The 17,427-nt window shown below is 38.8% G+C and overlaps 1 protein-coding gene across 36 annotated transcripts in view; it reads right to left on the reverse strand.

The window, feature by feature from the left end:
- Positions 1–17,427, reverse strand: part of LOC121868246 (longitudinals lacking protein, isoforms A/B/D/L-like) — an 84,762-nt gene that overhangs the window by 66,887 nt on the left and 448 nt on the right. For all 36 annotated transcript variants that reach the window (XR_006089343.1, XR_006089344.1, XM_042368573.1 and 33 more), the window contains exons 2-4: positions 15,743–15,826; positions 9,851–10,780; positions 3,699–3,791 (exon numbers count right to left, since the gene is read on the reverse strand). Coding sequence is in view for 34 of the 36 variants with exons in the window: in XM_042368573.1 (XP_042224507.1) it covers positions 3,699–3,791; positions 9,851–10,780; positions 15,743–15,820 (1,101 nt within the window). In the remaining 2 variants the exon portion in view is untranslated. The remainder of the gene's footprint in view (positions 1–3,698; positions 3,792–9,850; positions 10,781–15,742; positions 15,827–17,427) is intronic.

The raw sequence follows: 17,427 nt of genomic DNA on the forward strand, positions 1-17,427 counted from the left end.
CCAGGACACAGTCAAACAATTTAAAGATCGGACAACTTCATTCAACTTTAACCCTTGAGTGAGGCACAACACAGCATTAAGGACTGCACTTATGTTGCACAACCTACTTTGAAGGCCAAAATAATTTAGCTTCAGTTTTTCCAGACTATTATCCACAGAGATAAAAAAAAACTTTGGGAAACAATACCATAAATCTAATTCCCATAAGACAAACAAATACTGTAAATCAATATGCATAAAAAATTAAGTGACTATTTTTTTCAAAATACATTACAAGCAAATCTTTATCACTGCACAACGATACACCATGAAAGGTTGATCTTAAGAAGCTTCAGGATTCTTTGAAATTAGTAATGACACCTTGACTTTCTTTGTATTACCATGAAGTACTGTACTCTATTATAATACTTCCCCCCCCCCCTATATATCAAAGATCACACACACACACCATGGCGCTGGCCTACGCTAGGCAACCTCATTGCCTTCAAATATACCTACAGTTGTTCATGTACTATATAACCCTCCCTCCAGTACCTATAGTTCTACCAGGTGCTGTACTGTACATCCTGCAACATACAGTGTTGCCATGCATGTCCTTAGCATCTCCTTGTACAGTATCAATAGTTTGTTTTACCAGGCAGCTACATCATATCCTCACTGTCTCACTCTCAAATCCCCATGCCTGTGTACACCCAAGAGAAGGTGGAAACAAGTGGAACATAACAACAATAAAAACTCAACCATGATCCAAATCTGTCACAAACTTGGAGAAAACGACAAAAATGAATCCATCCTAACCACGAACAATACAGCATTTCCATAACTTCCCTAAAATTATATATACACACAGCTTTAGTTTGAACAATACTCAAGCATATGAAACACTCCTCGGTTTTAGAGAGAGAGGCTAGAATCCCTGCTGGATGATTTCCTTCGACCAAGACCACTGCTACAGGGCTCATCAACTGTGTATGAGGTACTCGTGTTTGTAATGCCCCCACTCGAACATAGGTCACTGTGCGAGAACAGTAATCAACAGGGAAAAGGATGGATTTTTAAATGGCAGCAAAAGGTTTATCATTAATATCAAGGTTTATAATGATCTCCACCTCCACAGTCTGTTCAACTCACTAAAGCAAGACTAAACCTATGACTTGCACTCCTACACGCTTTACACTTCAACACAAACATCTGGACAAACACAACTGCCGAGAGCCGATACTTAATATCGAAACGAGTGTATGTATTAGCAGGATCAAATTTTCCAATTGTAAGAAGTTTGGATGTTTCGAGTGCATTTACAACTGCCTGCATCAACGTATCATGAACTACTGCACGTGAGCCTCACTGAATATAGCCTCTTTGCTGTGCTGAGAAAACTGTGAAATCCGCACAGGAAATTACAGGATATGCCAGTGGAAATACTGTACCCCATGAGTTATAAATTTTTCTTATGAATGAGCCTTTGAATATAATCCCAAATCTTTAACAATCCTGTCAATTACTACTCCGATCTCACCCAGTATTACCACTTAAGAGGCACATTTGTCGGCAATTCAAACTACAATACTTCTAAGAGTTTCCACCCGAAGAGCATGATCAGCAGAATCTACATTGTGTATGTTACATGGAACTTTTTTCCTTGACTGAATTTATCGCCTTTTTTTTTATAAGTTGCAGTGTATAACATGGACTAAATATATATACATATACAGTTTTACATGACTTGTAGCATCTTAGAAAACCTGACATTTCTAAAACTAAGGAATCTTTGCAGCAAACTCAAAGTCAGTCAATATACATGAAACAATTAAAACTATTCTTAGGTTATTTTAAGTGAAGTACAGTACAGTTTGCTACAAAGACATACAAAAAAACATAACTTTGTACCACAATGGAAGGACTGATCAGTACGGCTGTTTACCATCTACTGTTACTCAAATATTAGTACATTACTGGAATCTACACTATTATAGCAAAAAAAATTATCTGAAACCTTGTTTTATTAATTTATTAAGTACAAAAAATTACACAAAACAAAGCCAAAGATGTAAAAATATATTTATAAAGAATTCAACTTGATTAATTTAAAAAGTACATTTATTGACCCAGTATCAGAGTTTACACTGACTCGTAATACCAACAAATAGAAAAATTTTACACAGTAATCTTGGCAAGAGAAACAAATGACCTTTAAAATCACTTTAACACGTTCAGAAAATGAATATGTTAGTAAACCAGCAAAAGTCAGTAAAGTTGTTTGTGCTCTAATATATTTTACTAATAAAATCTTAAGGGACTATATGGCACAAATTGGTTTAAAAAACATCTGCATTATTATTACTATTATTAACAGTAGAGTAGTCAAATAGACATGGCAGCCAAATCAATCCTTCCATTTATAGGGAAGCATTACCAGTTAATAAGCTTTGTTTCAATCTCTATAGTATATATAATGTTACTAAGAGGTGTACAGCACTGTTATTAGCTACTTCTTTTATGTCCAATACTTACACAGGCTTCCAAAGGGGCTTCCTTCATCTAGCACATTACAAAGGGTTTTTTATTTTTAGTTTATTATTTGAGGGGAGTCAATTCCAAACTAGGGATTATGATTTATATTATTATAATTAATAAAATAAAAAGTATCTCTCAACAGTGTGGCGCTCTTTATAATAATGTGAGGAAATGAATATTTAAAAAAAAAAAGTCAAACAAGAATCAATGAATCATTTTAATCTAATTCAAACCTGTGAACAAAATAGTATGGACAGATGAAAAGTGTGACAAGACTTGTTAAAAGCTTTTGAGCCTCCCTGACCAAGTTACTGAAGAAGTACGACTTAAAAAAATTCACATATTGATGGACATTTGTGGGAAGACTCATAGTTTTCGGTCATCAATGGGATACAGTTGTGAACCTCAACACAACTATTCGGTGACGTATTGAAAAACAAAATTAAAAGGGCAGTAAACACCCGCCATCTAAATCAAACTAAACTTTTGCTAACTTTAGTTCCATCAAAAAACCTTGTATAAGATGGTTGTCCTGCTAAACCTACCACTCTCAGGTGTATCATTGGCCTTCTATACTACATCACCTACATAAAGTTACTGTACATATTACTGAGTAAAGGTTTGCAAGAGAACGTGGCTACAAATAACTTAACCTCGACTATAAGATATAGAGAAGGTTTATGTTGGTTCAGGTTAGTTTATACTGTACTGTGTTTGTTGATTACTAACCAACTCCACATGTTAAGCTGAATAACTTGATTGTTCAATATGTGACTTGAGAGAATCTAGTGAAATTTACGCATTTCATTATTTGCACATGCATTTTTTCCTTCTACAATACATACACCTGGGCATGTCTGTTTCTCTGTACATGTGTCTGGCCATTTGCCTCTTAAGTGGTCATTGCTTGTAAATGGTCATGTGTAAACCTTCAATCAATCATCCTAAGACTCTAAAAAACTAAATAAATAAATTCAGCCATAAACAAAATAAAGTAAAATTACAAATATTTCTTGTTCAAAGAAAAAATTCACTACTTATGTACGTCACCAAATATACTTGTGTGGTAATGGATAAAAAAATAAGTGTTTCCCTGTGGCAGACAGCAGGGAATCAGTAACTGACAGCTAATTTAGAACTGGTAATGCTTCTCCTTTTTTAAACGAAGTAGTAACACTCACCCCTGGTGGATTGTCCTGTGTGGAGGGCTGAAAGCCTAGCCCCGCAAAACTTCCTGGCAGGGACTGACTGTCCCCTTGCCAACCAGACACCTCCTATGATGGTTAACAAAAATAAAATCTTCAATAAACACTTACTTTCTTCCCAGTTCAAGTGTAATAATACAGACAAGAAAAATTCATGTTCAGTTAAAAATTACACACAGTACATGGCTAAATTATAGGTCATTCACATGTGATTGCTTCATGCAGTACTTAGCCTTAGTCTACCAATTCTTGATCATTTATTTCCTCATTGGTTTTAAGGTACAATACATTTTCCAGACACATACTGGACAGTAAAGTGTCTAAAGAAAACTATAAACATGACATCCCAAATTGTGAAACACTGCTGCAACATTTAATGTTCATACCAAAACTAAAAAAAAAAAAAATTAAGATACAGGGTTTTTAGGTTAGGTAGGTTGGGATTCATTTGACAGGTCACTGGTAAAGATTAGTAAAACCAGGAAGATAAAGAGACAGAAGACCATCCAGCAACTTCTCTGAGAAGCACCGAGCGTGAACACAAAAGTGCAGTCCCCCTCCTGTACAACCATGATTCACCCACTACTCACATAATAAACCATCAAAGAGCTTGTTCTTTGATGGTTTTACCAATAAATTAAGTCACGTACCCTATACTGTACCTTGAGAGCGAATCCCAAGTTTGGTGACGACACAAAGCATAGACCAATAGTTTGCGGAAAAATTCATCAAGCAGAAAGAAACTGCTGTTAACAGAAGATGAACTGCTAAATAGAAAAACTACTACAGTATTAAGAAATAACTCTACCCCAGCCCAGGTCCTCTCGGGCACACAACACACATCCAGAACAGCAGGATCATACTGTGTTGGCATTAACGAGATGGTAACTTATTCCAGTGTTCTATAACTGCTAACTAAAAGGCTTTCCCCACATTTGCCCTAAATGTTTCCTTCAATTATTTTATCAAATAATTCTGTAATTAAAATAATTCCTCAAGCTAAAGCTACTGTATTAGCCTCATTTTATATCTTGAATAACTGTAATAGGTCTTCTCACAGTCTAAGGTTCTTTAGGGAAAATATAACAGTTCCATATATTACCAAGTCATGAGAAGAATAAGTCACTTGGTGTCATAATGAGCTCCTGTGATTCACTTAGGACAGCATCATGACTACAACCCCCCCCCCTCCACAGTCAAGAGGTATTAAAAGATTATAATAACTACTGTAAGTAAGTTATAACAACCTATCATAAAGAAATGAGCTTCTGAAGGTCTTAAAAAGGGATTATTAACACAGCTTAAAATAATAAAAGCTCAATCAAGCAGTACATCTCTCCTTCACAATAATTATTCCTGAGATATATGATTGACTTGGCCAGGGTGATCTCCTCTGTTCCTAGACAGTTAAGTGCTCACAATCCCCACAATTTTCTTCGTTATTTCTAAAGTTAATCCACATGTCCCCTATAGACTAGTTCTTACTGTTAACAACAAAATACAGTATATACAGTTTCAGACCTTAGGTAAACACACACAATTTTCTCTTATGGATTTTCAGACCTCAACAACCACTATCTTCAAGACCTCTACGACCAAACATTTGCAAGAATCCAATGTGAACTATAAAGCAAACCTCAGACATACTGTAGAGCTCAACCAACATGTGGGTATGGACACTAACAGACACAATGATGGCTCTTCTTCCTCCCCATGGCTGCTATTTTTATTTCTATATAACTAGTCTTGGATCACCTGAAGATTAAGCCCCCCTCCAGTTAATGTTACCTAGTTCTACCTGAGGGGGGTGTGGAAGGTTAGGTTAAGTTAAACTTGTGATATAAACTGGGAGAGGACTATTTTTCAGGTGATCCCTTTTCCTAAGCACATTTCAGATCCCCAAATAATCCCTGAAGTCAAATTTTCACTTTGCCCGACCATTTAGGTGCACGTCACCCAACAGATGAAATTTAATCAAGTTAAGACCCAGGGTATACCATCAGAGGCTAAAGTACTGTACAAATAGGCCAACTTTATAATAATGGTATAAGAGTTTGAACAAAGTTTTAAAGATTAATTTTGGTTCATTGTTGTGTTGTTTACATCACATGTTTCATAACTGGATTAATAGAATGCAGGAACACATTTACCACCTCCAACACTTTCTGTAGCCTTAAACTTTATGCAAAGAAACGTTTCTTCAACACATTGCTCAAGAAGTTCTGAAGAAATACTTAACTCTTGGTCAAAATAGACTAAACAATTTTAGTAACAACCAATATGATTTAAAAAATTAGCTGGTGAAATTTACTTCAAAACACAACTTGTATTGAAGCAATACAGCCATCATCTACTTTCATCACAAAATACTGTACTATGCTATTGTACTCTTTATCTTCAGTAGAGCATTACTCAGGTCCATAAGCACACTGCTGTAAAACTGTTCAAGATAAGATCCAATAGTCTAACATATCTAATCATGTGAGAGAATCATTGTAACTTAGCTCTTCAGTCATCAACCCCTTCACTACAGGATGCCACTTTTAACACTGAACATACAGACCCCCCCCCCCCCAGTATCCAAGTGGTGAAGCAACTTGTGTTACTCTAGTGGTCATACAGTAATTATACTGTACTCTATTACTAGCTAATGACAAATATTTTACATGCAAAATTACTACTAAAAGAAAAATATGCACACTCAACCATAACCAAGCTTACCCAATGATTGATTCATTTCACTTCAGAAATGAGTTCAGTTCAACTATGAAGGACCGATCTGATCGTTACAATTTTACAACAGCGTAGATTAAAGACTTTCACAACGCCCGATTACACAAGTTGACAAAAGCAGCAAGACAGTGTGTAATGCTAGCGGGTGGAGGAGTCCTGCACTGTCTGAAGCTGTATTTTATTTACCAGTACTGTACTTCAAAAGCTACCTAACAAAATTATAACTAAAACATTATTAATATCACTTTATACAAGCTGTTAAATGTCACCAATCAACCACTCCATACAGCAGCCTATGAGACGTAACACCCCACGGGACGGCACCAGGTTTAGCATACAAGAGTGATACAAGAGAACACCAGTCTCCTATGGAAACGTTGGCTGTTAGAGAGACCAACCAATGAAAAATAAATAACAAAACTCACACCAACCTTGATTATGATTAAAAAGCATTTCAGAAGTAAGAAGTCAACAGACAGACACACATAATAAACCTGCCCTTTAATACCCTGCTGGCCGTGTCCCCCCCCCCCACGCAGTGGTAAATCGAGAAAATAAAAACTTTTCCAAAAATAATTTTTAACCTCTTTAAATGATAAAACAATAAAAAATAAGTAAGAAAAACTATATATTGACCCTCTAGAAACTTCCCTGTGGCAACAGTGGCGATGGAGATTAAGAGACAGTGTCGTTTTGACAGCCGACACTCATGGTCACTACGTACTTAAAGGCCATTTTCTGCTTGCCTTGTGTCTGGGATGGCCAGTAATGCATATATTTACCGACCATATTACTTATTTCCGATAAACAATTCACTTAGAATATTTTATTTGCATTATTTTCATAAAAAGTTCTCAGCAACACACGCAGTCTGTCGCCAGGCTGTCTTTGTGTTTGGTACAGCAAGTAATGCATAAAATAATAAGAATTCCACAAATAAATACAGTTATAACATAATCATAGCATTATTTTCCAGTAATACTTCACTACTTTTACCAATATTATTTTGATACAAGATAAAATGGACAAACAATAAAAATGAAACAAACAAATGTAGGTAATTACGTTCAGTAAGCTTCCCTGTGGACAAGCGTGTGGCGTGACAGGCAAATAGTCACACTGGAACCCGACAACCTGCGCTGGGCATTTAAACAGTGACAGGAGAAGGCGCGCGTTCTGGAATGTCACCCGGGGCGCGCTAGTCGGGCGTTCCGGTACGTCACCCGGGGTGTAAGGGTTAAGCCATGACACCAATAACATCCAGCAACAGAACAAACTCCAACAATTATAATGTCAATTCTGATGACCAAGGTGATGAGTTTAATTGAAGCAATGTCTGGAACAGTAGAAAGTATGAAGTGAAATAAAGCAATTGTCAAACCAACTTTCTGAAAACTGAGTCTTCATGTACACCACTTCCCATCACCCAGTTTCCTTATGAAAATTCTGCCAACTTCTACAAATAGAAGTCAGAAACTGCTTAACTACTCACCGATGAATACCACCAATTCAATTAAGCGCCAGAAAAAACTATACAACTACAGTACACTTTCTTTACTTCTATATCAAGGCTAGGAGCTGGGCAGAAAGGAACACTATCTTCCCTACAATATACAGTGCAGTATGCTTGATGTTCCTTTACCCTACCTTCATAATGACCCAAAACCAATTCTCCTCTGCCAATGCCACCACCCACATATAAGCTACAGAGTACAGTACATGTCTGCACCTCAGCAAGTGTTCTGGCTTCCATCCCTAACATCTCTCACCTTTTCATGACCAGTGAACTTCCTGTACAATATCTCAACTCCAAAATACTTGCACAATATTCATAATTGCCAAACTCACCTATGCCTCCCCTGCCTGGTCTTCTTCATTAACTACAGAACACCTGTGTGCCATAATAATCTTCATCCTTTTTACACCATCTACCAAGAGCCAATCCATAAACTGGCATTCACAACTGTCTCTAACCAGCATGTGACACAAGAACTTCACCACCATCTGTTAACCCTTTAAATAGTAGTGTCACACAAGTATTTTATTCTGGTTAATGCCAGATAATTTTATTCGCCTTAGTCAAACCAATTCAACCTCCAACAGAGCGGACACACTTCAGTCCGACATAAATCTGTTTTTTTGCAGTTATATTTACTGTAGTTTATGCTCCTTCACATACATGCAGTGCTTCGCCATGCTTTTATCAAGTGCTTCAGTACCATTAGCAAAGAATAGAAAAGTGAACTATAAAACTTGTTAGAAAAAAGAAGGTTGAATGGGGGGTGCTGTTACCCCGATGCCTTTACAAATAGCTACTGTACATGTAGATAAATGTTCCATCACAACCCCACTATTTCTGGCACTGTAGGTAATAGGCAGCTATCAAAACAGGGAGGTACTACCATCTGGGAAGATATTGGAAGCATAACGTAATGCATTGTCTAATGGTAGACCCTACTGCCATATGGCATCACAAAAATTGTGACCAAGTCCCAGGTTACTGCTCTGACTTTCTACCTCATTTACACACAATTGCAGGGTCTCAATTGTTTCTCTTACTTTGACTACACAACAAACATGTATCGTTTCTCTCTATTGATTTTTTATGGTCCTTTACTATTATTTTTATTTAATATTTAATTATTATTAAACCCCCCCCCCCCCCCGGCCCTGATGTGGGTCATTGACCTGCACCCTGGTGGACTAATCCTGTAAAGAGGGGGGGGAGGACTCGTGTCATGTCTGAATGGTCACTGGTTCACACACCCAGGGCACCCCCATTTGACCCAACTGTAAATGGGCACATACCATAACTTTAGTTGTCAAAAGTGAAGGCGGTCAAGTGCATGGCCAGCTACACTGCCTCTTTGTGTAACAAGACTCAGAACTTAAGTGTGTCCAGTGCCAGACAGAACGAAGGTAACATTACATGGCCCCACACCTTATATTATATGGTAGGGGAATAAAAACTTGCTGAACCCTTTTTGCTTGGGGTCATAACTTCACCCAACTCTTGGCACCACCACCCTGATTGGTTAAATTTTATGAGTGACCTGTCGTGCAATGGCCAACTGATGACAACCGGGCAAGCAGGCAGTAACTGCTTCAGTACTGTGACAGTTAAACAACCGAAAATACTGTATTTTATCATACACTTTAAAAGAAGACAAAATCTGTACCAGTACCTCAATGGTGGCTGAAATGTTTGGAAAAGATTTTCAGAGAAGTTGAGAAGACCCAAACATGTAAAGAAGTTCAACACAAGAAAGGGCATTCAAAATGTTCAGTATATGAAATGTAAATCAACAAGACGAAAAGAAATACCTCAATACTGTATTCACAAGTTTGGTAGAATAAGGCCAAGTTCAAGAACCAGGAACATAAAACAAACTTACCGGTTGAAAACCAGAGGGTCCAGCAAAGGCGTGATGGTAGGAAGCAGAAGTACCAGCCAGGGCACCAGAGGCAGCTTGTTGTAAGAACTCGGGAAGATCATTACTTAGATCCCCCCCTAAGTCTCCACCCTCCTCCTCCTTGTACCCATCTCCACTCAAATTGTAGGAGTCCTGGTGGATGTCGCCCGTGTCTTCCTCCTCCATCTCCACCTTGACAAAGGTTGGTGTGTCCTCCCCTCTATACTGGTTACTGGTCTGTTGTTGTTCAGGTAGAGGTTGTGATGACTGAAGGGGTGGTTGTGATGGCTGATGTGTCAACTGTTGTGAAGATTGATGAGATGGTACATGAGAGGTGACGGGAGACTCCGCAGGCGAAGAGAGGGGACGGCTATCACGATCTTCTGTTACGAGAGACTCCTGAGATGTTCTGAGAGGGGAGGGGCTCAGCCGCTGACTAACAGGGCTCTTTGGTCTTGGTGGTGGTGGAGGGGTGTGTAAGCCACTCTGTAGAGGGGGAGGCGGTCTGACGTCTTCCCGACCGTCTTCGCCTTCATCCCTCCGTTTTCTTTTAGAAGGGGGACTTCCACTCCCGCCATCTCTCCTGGTCGGTTCGGCCCGAGATGGTGTAGTTACGGCACCCTTCTTAAGAGGTTCATCGTCAGGTACAGCAAGGCCCTTAATTCTCAAGTTTTCCGCCGCCTTTATTAAAGAGGCTAAGTCACATTGTCGCACATTCACTTCACCAAGGTACATATAGTCAAGCAAGGCTTCTAGATCCTCACTTTTAATGTCTTTTAGCACTATAACTGGGCTCTTACAAGCTGTCTTGTCAAACATGGCACAGAAATAATCACTACACGTTGAAAGCACCAACTTGTGCACACTGTAGAACTTGCCATCGCATGCCAGCGTGACATCCGTATACGCTTGCTGTAGAAGATACAAAGTTATTTTCGTGAGTACAACAAGATTAGTGATCAATGTCCTTAACATAAAAATATAAATGTACTTTACAACAAACCTAAAATTACAATCAATATTATAAATTCTTAAGTACTGGCTTCAGTATTTGTTGCATGTGATGACAAGAACTATTAATGTTGCCATCTTCAGATTTGTGATTCTTTAAACAATTAGTCCAATGGTCAGTGGCTGGCCAAAGTTGTGGAGGGACAACATACTGTACCAGTATAAATTAAGTTCATAGGAAAACCAACTTGCTATATTGTAAATTTTAGTGACATACCCCGAACCCACTATTCTGCCATCATTTCACACATCACAACCTAATTATGGACTTGCTATACTGTATTAAGAGTTAAATAACCCAAACTAGTCCAGTTAAAAAGTATAGCTATGTCTTATGTCTATTAATTATGTACTGCATCCTTTTGCTTGTGTACATCAAGTGATCAACATGAAAGTGTCCACATTTGCAAGCTCTTTTCAGTACCTGTGGCTCATGAACACTTGAACCAAGCGAGTTAAATGCATTCTGACTAGTATTAATGACAACCTATCAATATACTGCTTACTGTACATTTGTCAGCCACAAAACCTTACTAACCTACCCAAGCAAGATTTTTATCTTCTTTAAAATTTCCGCATAACAGATACTGTACTTTATAAATAAATTATGCAATTTCTACAGCATACAGTACAGTACAGTCCATACACCATTCTAGCCCAAATCCTTGGAACAAAGGTTACCAAAAACTGGTTAAAGCAGTGTCAGTCCAGACTAGACTCCGTGGATTCATCAGTTGGGACTGATATTCACCGAATTCCCAGAACTGGCTAATGCACCATAAAGATAAAGGTAGAAGTAGCCACAGAAAGCTACAAGCACCTGTAAGACACTCATCCAGCACATCTCCACTAGTACAGCCTGCAACTGCTGAAAATTCATGTGGTCTGGACACAAAGTCAAAACAATCCCAGAAGTGGTATACCTCTGCAGATAAACTTAAGACGTTGAATAATTTTGCCCCTCCAAATTATAGGACCACTTGATGATTCCCCCCATAACAGAAGTTCAACTGAAGATTAACCAACCTAAGGCAACGTTTGGGCGGCGGGCGGGGGGGCCGGGGGGGGGGGGGTTCCACATTATGATTAGGTTAATCCTCAAGTGAAACTAAGGGAGTAATTTTTTAGGTGATCAGAACAATACCATACCAGGAAATCAAGCCGAGATTCTCAGACTCTAAAAGTGGTGTCCCCTAACCACAAGACCATGGCTATTTGCTTTTTCAATAAACTCACTATCACTGTATATGGTTTCTTGTCATTTCATTTCTCTGCTAAAAGTCAATAGCTAGCCTACAGGAACTGATATAACCAACATCTGCCATAAACTTGAAACTCAAGACTTAAAGTAATAAATATCTGGTCCTTAAAAACTAAAGACAATGCTATACACTACACCTCAATCTTGAAATATTAAACACCAAACCAATAAAGTCAACATATAGTTGCTATACTGTACAGCCAGGCCTTAAAAACTCAGTGTCGAGCTAAACACCTAGGCAAATAATCTCCCCAATATTGACCTTAAACTCTCGCTAACATAGGTACCATACAAATCAGGTTAGCTAGCGTGCCAACACAGCAGCTAGGTTTGTGGTGAGGTGCAGGGGACACAGCACAGTGCATGTAATCCTGGTCTATATCCAACTCCTATCACCTAACCATGACACCTTTTTAAGTAGACCTTCATAAACTTCAAGAGGTATGAGTCCTGTATACTTTCACACAACACACAAGTTAAAAGATAGACATTTTCACATGCAGAGGAAAGCTGCATGTGTTGCATGTCTTCTTAATATCCTTGAAAATTTTAAAATTCTTCAAAAACTTGATAAGTCAACCAACAATGACCAGTGTTGTGTAGAAGTTACAACAATTTATGACACAGAAAATTACTAAAGTTTTACACCGATAGTGAATTAGATAAGACTGTGTGCATAAACCCCCAGTGAAGCTAAATCAGTCAGCAGCTTCTTGAAAAGAATACCAGTAGTTTCGTACTGTACAGAAGTAGCGCACCCAGAAATTCTGTAGGGGGGAGGGCTGGAGGCCATGGATGTACCCAGAAATTCGTCAAGGAGGGAGCGAAATTGCATGGCCGAAGGCCAAGCTTGTGGGATTTTTTAAGCTTTAACTTCGAGAATGTTTGGATTTGGGGGCCCCTTAGTCAGGGGGCCTGAGGCCAGTGCCTAAAGTGCCTCATGGTTAATACGGCACTGGAAGCCACATACATAATTTTTAATTGCACGTGCTATGTATTTGAACGATCCTCTGACTTAACGCACTTAACACACATAACTTAAGTATAAAACAAATGAATATAAATCAAAATTATTAACTATAAATTAAATTTCAATAAAGCATAATCAGTCTGGACTGTTAGCTTAAGCTCCAGGGGGGACCAGGCCTTCTCTCGCCCCCCGTAGTTGCGGCCCTGGGTCGTGTGGCGAAACGTGCTGGTGCCACATCGTACCATAAACAGTGAGAGTAGTGCAATAAATTCGATAACGATACACCTGTCACTATTAGTAATATAAATTATATATATATTAGTTATAATAGAAAGTGAATTGGGTAAGGAGCAACAATAAGGACAATGCGGGAGACACGAAATAACACGTAACAGCGGCACCACTAAGGTAAGGAAATCCACATGACATCATCTCAGAGGCCTGCCTTGGCAACTTGGGAGCGAGCGGGAGCTTTAAATTGGCAATTACGAGCAAATTGAGGTTTATTTCCTTATTTTCAGACCAAATGGGACCTATAAGGCAGAAAAAAATACACTTTTGCCTGACCAGGGGGGTGACATGTAGGATTCCAGCATCTGATCACGGACAGTTAAGGAACAGTGGGCTTAAGGAGTGGAAGGGGGGGGGGGGCCATGGACCCACCCCTTGGGTGCACTAGTGCTGTTCAGTATATGTGGTAGCAAATATTTTGTGAAATAGTGACCAACAGTGTTTACATGGCTACTGTTTACTGGACATTGTAATTAAAACACTTAGTGAGCAGTTACAGCTGAAATAATAAAAATCTACCTTTGGTCCTGTGGCAAAACATTATCTATGTACCAAAGATGAGCAAAATACAATTATTCAGTGATATTCATCGTCGTCGTATGGCCATTTACTCAATTCTCAAATACTGTCCATATTTTATGTAATTCAATACAGGAAGGTGTAGGACCACTGTACAGTAAGTCCTCGCTTATTGTTGTTTCGGTATTACGTCGCTGAACTTCAGACAAAAATTCGTTTAACGTCCCGGTGATCCGATACTACGTCGGTTTGTGTCGCCACAGACAACTTTCTACGGTGCATCACCCGCTCTTGTCTGGCAGCGCTACGCTCTCTCGGCGCTGCCTCACTCGCGGAAAGTCACAGCGTCCCCAAGCCCGTCTGTTACGTCCTCACATCATTCGCACGTGCTTAAGTGTTTTTGCTCTAAAACTGTACTCTAACCATTCAAAATGACTTCCAAGCACCCATCAAGTGCGACTGATGCTGGTGTAGTGAAGAGACAACGGAAGGGGAGCCCCAGTCAGAGTAGGAGGAGGAGGCAGCCGCACAGTCTCAGTTACTCACCACCCTCCTCCCACCCTCACCTCCCCACTACCCAACACACACTCACTCTACCACCTCCACCCATCAGTGAGTACCAATACAAACTTACTACTGTAGTTCTATGCACTATTCTCAATAGAAATGGCAATGATTTTCTGTACATGTAACTTTTTTCATGGGGCAAAGGGAGGCCCAGGAACTTAACTCCCGCATTTTATCTATTTCTTATGGGGAACGTAACCCCGATGTTAAGAGAGGACTTATTGTACATGACAAAGCAAAGCAAGCCGACCAATTATTAGGATTGACACTGGAACTGAAAGACAAACTAATTAAAGGAATAGGTTGTCATCATATCTACCTTCTTTTTAAAGGGAAAAATATTATATTAACTGAAAAAAAATCAACAAATTACATCAAATAAACCAACCCATAATATTACATGTTTTACCTGACATCCCATCATTAATTGTAACCAATAAAGTAGATCCTAACCCAACAAACTATAAACTAATCAACTCCAGGATACTTACCGTTACTTCATTACAGGGGGTCCCCGACTTACAAACGCCTGCCGATACGAACGGGGTCAAACTTGAGATTTACAGTATTTTATTTACCTGATGACTTATTTTTTACTTTCATTTACATATTTTGTCATTCTATTTCTTCTTTTCTCTTATATTAAGTGATTTTCGATGTATACAAGGAGTTAGGCTATGATATAATGGGATTTTAAACATTGTACTGTAAGTAGGGTATGCACATAGCATGTGTTCCGACTTCCGTACAAATCAGACGCAAGAACGTCCTCAGGAACGGAACCAGTTCATAGCCCAGGGACCCCCTGTACTGTATATGAATTCAACAAACTCTTTAAGTATTGTTCACAACTTACATCTTTACCAAAAATTAGACAAATAAGCATCAAATACTGTACTGTGGTGTTTCTCAAATTGTAACAGTGCAGGTTTCAATGCTATAAATTACTAATATGAAGAGCCATTGGGCACATCCTCAAGAGCTGTGCAGTTTGGACATCTTTCAGGATAAATCTGGGGATAAATGACTATAAACAGCTGAAACGTGATAACATTTTCATACTACAGAAAGGAAGGTGTGATGTCACTGAGGATAAACCCAATAACCCTCATGATAAACAAATTTACCCAACTAGAGGGAGTGAGGCTGGGCAGAGACCAACATAACCTTACCTGACCATACATTTATCGAACAAAACACACTATAATTACCAGCAATAATCTTGGAAAAAAGTTGAACAATTGAAATATCTTACCTTATCCCTGAGCACACCCAGTATGTGAAGAAACGTGGAACGGTGATTGTTCCACTTTAGAGAGAGTAGCTCCTCCATGTTAACCTGAAAAATAAAAGATTTTTATCATTATTCAATAGAAAATCCTGTTTCTAATAATTAATTATTAAAATCAGATGTGCAGAGTGAAATATTATAATTACTTTTCACATGGCCCGCATTCAACTGCTACTAATACCACTCCGCACGAACGGATGTTTGGCTACCAACGGAGATCGGCCAGTGGGAGGGCAACACTGTACCTACCTGGTTAACGACTCAAAAGACCGTTTATCTCGAGCGCCAAGTCGTTACAGTAAATATGATCTGCTGGTGGACGAGGTGGAATTACTTGATGTTAATCCGCAATATGCGGGAAAACCAGTGTCTGCGCCATCTCTCGCCCAAAGGTGTTGAATCAGGCACAGAGACACTTCAAGACAAGGCCAGCAGTGAACGTGTTCCTATACAAGGTTTAGATGAACATCTCGATGAACGCCCGGTAGCTGAGAGGGACGAGCAGGTGGAAATGGCGGACCACGAGGAAAATCGGCAGCCAGATGCATCGCCAACTCAAGCCCCCTCCCCTCGTTGTGTTCCAGACATATGCCGTCCTATCTGGGCGATTATACACTGTAATTGTATGCTGATGTGTTGTTTTAAAGGCAGGGGTGAATGATGTGTTATGCTTAGTTGGTTATGTGCTCTAATAATATGGTTTGAAATTCTCTTATATTTCTTATGTTATGTTTATTTGTGTTAAGGCAATTCTGTTACTTGAAGCTTAGTCATTTTTAATTTGTAATTCCTGTTTATTGTGTTTATTATAGATCTATAAGAACATAAGGCGTTTGCAATAGGCCGGTTGGCCTGAGCATGGCAGCTCCTGTCGAGTTACTACCACTATCATCCATGAATCTATCTAGCCTCCTTTTAAAACTATCCAGCGTTCCAGCACTTACTACAAAGTTGCAAAGCTTGTTCCACTAGTCCACCACCATATCTGTGAACCAGTTCCTTCCTAGCTCCCTCCTAAACCTTAACTTATCCTATGGATACTGATGTTGCTTTAAGTTGAATAAAGCCTCCCAGTGCTTACCTTTTTCATAACAATGCCGAGGCATAATTTCGTAATACAATTTTGTAGGCTAGGCGTTTTGATTAAATATTGGTTAATATTACAGGGTCGCATAGCTTGTTGCAGGCGTATTAACAATAGTTTTCATATTTTTTTTTTATTTTAGTCAAACATACTGTCTTAGTGTTTGTGATTATTTTCTATACCAAACAACAGTTATTTTCGTGTATATAATGATTACTGTTTAAGTGAAATGACTGCAAGCATATTAACAATGTTTTTATTTTATATTTTCGTCTTTAATAAATTGTTAGTGTTTTTTTCTCATTATTTTCTATCCCAAGCAACTGTTATTTTCATGTATAGAATGATGGGAATGAACGCGGTGACGAAACGGGTAAAGAAGAGGTGACGAAACGGGTTGGTGACGAAACGGACTGGAAATGAACTTCCTGCTTCTTGGAATATGTCATCACAATAACGTAAATAGCAGAGGTGTGATTTTAAGTTGTTTTTTAATCACAATGCAAGCTGAAATACATTAGAGGTCATATAGTACTGTAAACTCATGTTCTGCTGCTTCAAGTTA

This window comes from Homarus americanus, unplaced genomic scaffold, assembly GCF_018991925.1.
Source record: "Homarus americanus isolate GMGI-L3 unplaced genomic scaffold, GMGI_Hamer_2.0 scaffold19318, whole genome shotgun sequence".
Lineage (NCBI taxonomy): Eukaryota > Metazoa > Arthropoda > Malacostraca > Decapoda > Nephropidae > Homarus > Homarus americanus.